Here is an 8,717-nt window from a genome sequence, read left to right on the forward strand (position 1 = left end):
AAGGTAATGAATTTATATATAGATTTTAATGGGATCTTATGTTGCTCTTATTCTCAAAGGCTTTGCATTTTTTAAACTTAGTCTCAATTATGAAGTTAAAAAGTTTTGTAAAGCCTATAGGAGAGCCATGATGTCAGCACCTATTTTTACTTCTGATTTACTTCTTTTTCTTCCTTTTGAGCCTGATCATTTCGTTCATTTTTTGTAACCTGCAAATGTTATAGAATATTTTACATTTATGTTTAGCATTTCAATATGTTATCTTTTAAAATAATTTTGAGGAGCATGGAGTTACAACTTGTCTTCCATTTGTTAGTAATGGATAGCCAACCATGTTTGCTTACCTGTTTGATTTTGATAATCCCTGGCTATTTGTGCCTAACACAATGTCCAGCTTGACTTTTTCATTCAAGAACTATTTGTGAAATAAATGAGACTATTGAAGCTAAACATCACTCCAGATAGGAGTAACACATGTTCATTCTACCTGTGATATCAAATGCAGAATTGGGCTCTAAACAGAATTGTATAGATATAGGTGGTAAGATGTCACTTCCTAAGACGCTTCTAGACACAATAGCCTTGTGAAGCCAATTTTACTTATGCAATTGTTCCTTGCAAAGGGTAGGTTCAGTCCATATTATATCTTAATGAAATTCTTTCCATGTTATGCAAGTTACTTATAATCAATAATTCTACTATTTTTTGTTAATGTGGTGTATTACATTGATTGATTTGTGGATATTGAAGAATCCTTGCATCCCTGGGATAAAGCCCACTTGGTCATGGTGTATGATCTTTTTAATGTGTTGTTGGATTCTGATTGCTAGAATTTTGTTAAGGATTTTTGCATCTATGTTCATCAGTGATATTGGCCTGTAGTTTTCTTTTTTTGTGGGATCTTTGTCAGGTTTTGGTATTAGGGTGATGGTGGCCTCATAGAATGAGTTTGGAAGTTTACCTTCCTCTGCAATTTTCTGGAAGAGTTTGAGAAGGATAGGTGTTAGCTCTTCTCTAAATTTTTGGTAGAATTCAGCTGTGAAGCCGTCTGGACCTGGGCTTTTGTTTGCTGGAAGATTTTTGATTACAGTTTCAATTTCCGTGCTTGTGATGGGTCTGTTAAGATTTTCTATTTCTTCCTGGTCGAGTTTTGGAAAGTTGTACTTTTCTAAGAATTTGTCCATTTCTTTAAGCTTTGGTTTTGTCCATTTCCACCCTTTGTAACATTTTTTTATATTGCACATATTAAAACAAACAAACAACAAAAACACACACACACACATACATACAAAAACAGTTCCACTGAGGTACCCTGAGAAGATCCCTTGAGAAACTGGGATGCAATTCAAAGTGTAATTGTGTTGTTCTTGTTGCTTTAGGGTAATCAGCATTTCAACTATAGGAATCTGACCTCATTAAAACAAAAACCTGCATATGTATATACGTGTACCTGCCCTTTCTTTCCAATTTGTTCTCTTTGAGAAGAGAATTAAATACATAAAACCGTTGTTTCTTTTTTCCATATTTTACAAAGCAAAATATGTTTGCTTTGTATTAAGTTTTATTTGGGCATTTTTTAATCTGGAAAGATCTTCAGTTATCTATCATTAAAGTATTGATCAATCTGACTCTCAGGAAAAAAAAAAAACGTTAACTGATTTCATGTCCAATAAGACAGTAAGAAACCATGAAAATATACATATGAGTATCCTACATAAACTGATACCCTAAACGTTTCTATCTTTGGTAAGTTAAATTAGTGTCTTTCTTTTTATTCTTTTCAGATTTAGCCTACATTCTGCAGATAATTAAAATACTGAAACATGGAAGAGTTCTATTGTTATAGCCAAATACTCCAGTAAACAAACCCACTCAGAAGGACAGCATGGACAGTGGAGTGCAGTTTATTACACCGGTGGGTCCGAGACAGGGTTTCCTCTTTAGCCAGGGACCCCAACAAATTTTTGTGAAAATCTTATATACCTTAACTGTACCACTCAAGCCCACATCTCCAAATTCCTTAAACCTAGCCTGGGAAGTATTAAAGGGAGATGTGATTAGGTTACAGCCATGATTCAGGGACTCCCTGGACCTGCTCGAGCATCTACCCTGAAACCAAACTCTGTCTGTCTGCTGCTGCTGCTAAGTCACTCCAGTCGTGTCCGACTCTGTGCGACCCCATAGACGGCAGTCCACCAGGCTCCCCCATCCCTGGGATTCTCCAGGCAAGAACACCGGAGTGGGTTGCCATTTCCTTCTCCAACGCACGAAAGTGAAAAGTGAAAGTGAAGTCGCTCAGTCCTGGCCGACTCTTCACGACCCCTACTGTTTACTATATTATGCTTTTCACCAACTCTTCTGACATTAACAGGGGGCTATCCCCCGACCACCTTTCTCTGAAAAAAGATCAACTTAGGGCTCTAATTAATAACTCTCCTGAGCATGAAAAGAGTATTTCAATTCAAACCCATCTGTTGGCATTTTAGCTTGCTTGACAGGTTTATCCATACTCTTGCAACTAACACACATAATTGTTCACAACTCCCCAACCATGAAAGGCACAGGAAGCCTAAGCATTCTAAAAGTCCTAATGAGCATAAAGTCCTTTGAGGGATGAAAAATTATTAGGTAGTACTGATGAAGGGTTTCATTGTTGATCCAATGCTTGCTGCCAAGTCTCCACATCCCTTATCCATAGTGTGCTTGGGAATGCATTAATTAATATAGTTGGAATGTAAGAAAAATAAGTAATAGCCTTGACATTAGCAACATAAGACCTTGAGTTAATAAGTTCTTTCTTTGTTGTAACCCACTATACTTTTGCTCTATGAAATGTAACTTTTTTTTAGTACTTTATGAGGATGATGCAGATTGGAAAAATAAAGAAAAACACTTTAAAGGAGAAAACAAGTTTTCTGGTTGACCAACCTTTGTCAGGTGGAAAAGGAAATGGCAACCTACTCCAGTGTTCTTGTGTGGAGAATCCCAGGGATGGAGGAGCCTGGTGGGCTGCCGTCTCTGGGGTCGCACAGAGTCGGACATGACTGAGGTGACTTAGCAGCAGCAGCAGCAGCAACCTTTGTCAGGAAAGAGTCATAAAATGTTATCAGGCCACAGGGCTAGAAGATAATGAACACAACAGAAGACCCTTGTAAGTGGAAAGGTATGCGAAAGGGAGCCTGGTTTCGATAAGGGTCAAACTGGTGGAATGTTGAGCTGACTCTGAATGACCCTGCATATTTCATTTCTGGAAATGTGTAACTCAGGGTATAAAAGCTCCTTTTGAAAAAAAAAAAATTTGCAGACCCGTTCCACCTAAGCTGGGTCTCCCTGTGTCATTCTTTCTTTCTCTCTCTCTCTCTTTTTCAGGCTGATCCCCTGGAGCACAGAGGCTCTCTGAGTTCACTTTCCTGCCCGGACTTCTAAGCGAGAAAGTGCTCTGCGTTTTCACTCCATCGAACGGGCACCTGAGGCCTCCATGAACAGAGCAAGTCCCGTGTCAGGGGCTTTATTGGCTTTCTGTGTAAACCAAGGAATATCAGCCTCTTTCTCTCTCCTTTACTTTCTCTCTTGCTAATGCCATTCATCCTGAGGGTATCCCTACTGGGGATCCTGCTGGGATCCTGCTGGGGCTGGACCCCAGCAGTGGATATTTTGAGGATAACCATTCTGGCTGATGTGAGGTAATATCTCACTGAATTTTTGACTGACTTGCATTTTTCTAATAATCTGAAACACTGATTTTCATCTGTCTCTTGACCATCTGTATGCCTTATTTTGAGAAACGACTATGTCTTCTGATCATTTTTTGATTGGATTATCTAGATTATGTTTTGATGTCATACAAACTTTCCACTAGCCCTTGGTCTTGGATATAGATTTTCCCTTACTGCTTTATCTGAATATTTTATTGTTTAACATTTTATACTTAATTTTCTTTTTCATTTTGAGTGCATTTTTATAAGCTTTGGGTCAGCATTATTTGTTAATTTGTTTATTTTTGCCTCTGTACTCACAATAACATCAGCACATGTTTTTAAAAAGCTATCATCCATTTTCTGGATATACCATATTTTTTTAATCCACATATGTTAAAGGACATCTTGGCTGTTTTGTGTCATGTTGTTTAAAAATTGTATTCCAGTGAAATTTTTTTATTAAAGCTTCATGGGATAAACAAATAATTTTACTGCAAGATACTTAACAAAGCATATAGTGTAGACTAATAACCTCAGTAAAGTTGGAGAATTATTAAGTACAGTAAAAGGTAGCACATGGGAAAATGTAGAAGTCAATTTAAAAAGCAAGATGACTGCATCCCTGCCATGTATCAGGCCTTTGAAATATGGTATAGTACCAACAATGAGATTGTTTCCCTTTGCTTCCCACAAGTAGAATAATGAATTGTGCAGTTAAATACTGAAAGTCAATTAAAACTTACTGCATAAAAAATGTTGATAAAAATTGGAAGCATCAACCCAAGGAAAGAGAACCAATACAATTAATTCATCAGTGCTTCTCTTACTCAAGAATGCAAAAAGTAAAACATTACTTTTAAACATGGATAAATATTTTTATTCAAAAGGACAAAATTATTTTAGTATCCCTTCAATCAAACTACCAGTTATGAAGAAAGAATTGCCACATGAGAGAACAAGAAGTACCAATCTGGGAGCTACTGAGGGATCCCAAAGTTTATCTTGATTTAAATGTCCTCTGATTTCAACAAAATGCATGAATTGAGACAAAATAAGGCTTCAGTTGGACTTACGAATGGCTGAATTGCAACATCAGTTCAGTTCAGTTTAGTCGCTCAGTCGTGTCCAACTCTTTGTGACCCCATGAACCACAGCACGCCAGGCCTCCCTGTCCATCACCAACTCCCAGAATTCACCCAAACCCATGTCCATCGAGTCGGTGATGCCATCCAACCATCTTATCCTCTGTTGTCCCCTTCTCCTCCTGCCCTCAATATATCCCAGCATCAGGGTCTTTTCCAATGAGTCAGCTCTTCGCATCAGGTGACCAAAATAGTGAAGTTTCAGCTTCAACATCAGTCATTCCAATGAACACCCAGGACTGAGCTCCTTTAGAATGGACTCGTTGGATCTCCTTGCAGTCCAAGGAACTCTCCAGACTCTTCTCCAACACCACAGTCAAAAGCATCAATTCTTCGGCACTCAGCTTTCTTTATAATCCAACTCTCATATCCATACATGACCACTGGAAAAACCATAGCCTTGACTAGACGGACCTTTGTTGGCAAAGTAATGTCTCTGCTTTTTAATATGCTGTCTAGGTTGGTCATAACTTTCCTTCCAAGGAGTAAGCATCTTTTAATTTCACGGCTGCAATCACCATTGTGATTGGAGCCCAGTGATTTTGGAGCCTAGAAAAAAAAAGTCTGCCACTGTTTCCACTGTTTCCCCATCTATTTCCCATGAAGTGATGGGACTGGATGCCATGATGTTAGTTTTCTGAATGGTAAGCTTTAAGCCAACTTTTTCACTCTCCTCTTTCACTTTCATCAAGTGGCTCTTTAGTTCTTCTTCACTTTGTGCCATATTTTCAGTTAATAGGTGAATAGGTTCTTATAAGGAATTAGAAGAATTGATGATAGAAAATGTGGGGTCTCAGTGTAAAGAATAAGAATATTTGTGAAAACAAATGTGATTGATGACTTCAAATACACAGATGAAACATACTGGGGAAAGTGTGATGGCAAAAACAAAAGAAAATAAAAAACTCACAGACACACACAACATGCTGTAACTTTTTTCTAAAAGATGAGAAAACATTCAGAAACCTGGACAGTCATTTCTTTGTCTATATCCACCTAACACATTCTCCTGACATTTACTTAATTTATGTACAAAATTGGTCTTTTATGCTTAAGGCAATTTTTTTTTTTTTTTACTATTTTGTTCATTAATCTATTTGCAACAGTTGGAATTTCTAGTATATATAATATAATCTATAAATAATTGTTGAAAATATTTATACTCACTACTTAATTTGGAGGCACATAGAACAAAATTTAGAGTCCATAACCAGTTTATAGAAATTGCATTGCATATTAATAAAAAAGGTTGCCTGATTTTTTCCACACCCTATGTAGTGCACATTTTACATCTTTATTCCTCAAGCTGTAGATTAAGGGATTCAACATAGGGATAATGAGAGTATACAATATGGAAGCCACTTTATCAGTGTCAAAGGAATGGCTGGACTCTGGTTGCACATACATAAATAGTAAAGTCCCATAGAACACTATGACCACAGTCAAGTGGGATCCACAGGTAGAGAAAGCCTTGTGCCTGCCTTCAGCAGAGCTCATCCTGAGAATGGATACAAGAATGAGAAGGTAAGACACAAGAACTATCAGAAGAGAGAAAATCAAATCAAACCCAGCTAAAATCAGAATAATCACTTCTACTTCATGTGTATTTGAGCAGAGCAAAGGTAACAAAGGAAGACTATCACAGTAGAAATGACTGATGACTCTGTAGCCACAGAAAGATAAATTAAATAATTTTACGGTGACGAGAAGAGACACAAACGTGCTGTAGACATAGGGGATCGCTACCAGCACCCAGCATACTCTTTGTGACATGATGACTGGGTAGAGAAGAGGGTTACAGATGGCCACATAGCGGTCATAAGACATTGCTGACAGAATAAAAATTTCACTAATGATAAACACAAGAAAGAAAGCTAGCTGCATAGCACAAGAGTAATAGGAGATTATATTTTGATCCTCAACAAAATTTACTAACATTTTGGGTCCCACAGTTGTAGAATAACCAAGATCTGTAAAAGCAAGGTGTCTAAGAAAGAAGTACATGGGTGTCTGTAGCTTGGAGTCCATCTTGGTGAGGATGATCATGCCCAAGTTGCCCACCACTGAGATCACATAGATGATGAGGAAGAGCCCAAACAATGGAGCCTGCAGCTCAGGGCGGTCAGTAATTCCCATGAGGATGAATTCACTCGACCCTGTTCCATTGAGTCTTTCCATTCAGGTTTATTAAAGAACCTGTTCTGGGTAGAAATATCAACATAGTCAATAGGTTCTATGTATCATCATCTGGAAGAGTTTCACTATGCAAAGCTAGTATAAACAGATTAAACTTTCCAGTTTAGGATATTTGAAAATAAACTCATCTCGTGGCTCAGATAATAAAGAATCTGCCTGCAGTTCAGGAGATCTGGGTTCAATCCCTGAATCAAGAAAATCCCCTGGAGAAGGGAATAGCAACTCACTCCAGTATTCTGGCCCAGAGAATCCCAAGGATAGAGGAGCCTGGCAGGCTACAGTCTATGGGGTTGCAAAGAGTCAAACATGACTGAGCAACTAACACTTTCATTTTCCTACATATAATAAAATATATAAATAGTGATAGAGACAGAGATAGTTGCTGTTTCTGAACTGGAAATTATTTTACTTACCAAAGGACATTTGTCAAAATTGAGAAGACATGTTAATTGTTACAACTGGAATGTGGAAGCTATTGGCATATGATGATTGGAGGTCAGAGATGCCTCTAAACATCCTATAAATCACCATATCTGTCTAAAATCTCAATATTACTAAGGTTGAAAAACCAGTTATAGATAGAGAGATGATAGATAAATAGATACATATATACATACATAGATGTATAGATACAAACAAGAAATATAATAGATACAGACATAGATATGACAAGAAAAAAGTTAAGACATAAATTTGAGGGCTACATATATAAACTATTATTGTGCTGTTCTTGCAAACTTTCTATAATTTCTATCTAGTCATTTATATAATTGCAATTACATAGTGAAATGTATAAATTAAATTTAATAATATGACAATACATATGCCAATTATATAATAAATTATGATGCAATTAAACACTATCCATAATAAAATGTTAAAAGCAGAATTCAGAAAATGTGTAGAACTTGCTACTCCAACACAGAGTTCTATATAGTTCTATGTACAGTTGATACAGTTAACACACTTGACACGTATTAGACAGCTGTATAAATAAGAAAACTGTAACAGATTGCAGTGAGACATTTATATTTCTGTGAAGAAACATATAAGACGTATAATAGGTAGATAGAAAGATAGGTACATGATAGAATCTCTGCTCTAAATTTCCTTATGGTATATAAAAAGGGCTAGTTTGGGAAAACAATTCAACTTATCTGAAAGTTTATTTTCATACACAAGGCCAATCTGATTTATAGGTTTACAGGTTATATATATATATATATATATAAAATGAAGTCAATAGTTTAGCTCAAACAGATCTTCTTTGTGTATGTAAATTCATCTGCACTGTGACATACCTTCTTTGTCAAGGCAATATGATTAACAGGTGAAGATTATATAATGTACAATGGAATACATGCAATTTATTCCAAGCCTTGCCCCTTCTGCAGAAATAATACTGGGCCATCAGAGTGCTTGGATTTTTTTAATCTTCTAAGTTTCTTAGTTATTTTAGCAAAATGTGAATAAAAATTTATTTTGATCTATATTTTCTTAAAATATTAATCTGACCCAAGGGGCATTTTCACTATAATGGACTTCTACTAACTTGTAAGAATTCAAATGTATTTTATTATGCAAGAACCCAAGGCAATATGAGGAAAGTTGAGCAAATTGGAAGAAAGAGAAGTAATTAGCATTGTTTTCATATCTTGAATATCATAATAACTTGCTTTGA

General features: G+C 36.5%; 1 protein-coding gene across 1 annotated transcript; it reads right to left on the reverse strand.

Moving 5' to 3' along the window:
* Positions 1-6,076: 6,076 nt before the first annotated feature.
* On the reverse strand, positions 6,077-7,018 carry LOC102268475 (olfactory receptor 8K3). The gene has a single exon (XM_005906284.2). The coding sequence runs from the start codon at positions 7,016-7,018 to the stop codon at positions 6,077-6,079; it is 942 nt and encodes a 313-aa protein (XP_005906346.2).
* Between the last annotated feature and the right edge of the window lie 1,699 nt (positions 7,019-8,717).

This window comes from Bos mutus, unplaced genomic scaffold (genome assembly GCF_027580195.1).
Source record: "Bos mutus isolate GX-2022 unplaced genomic scaffold, NWIPB_WYAK_1.1 CTG1117, whole genome shotgun sequence".
In the NCBI taxonomy this organism is placed as follows: Eukaryota; Metazoa; Chordata; class Mammalia; order Artiodactyla; family Bovidae; genus Bos; species Bos mutus.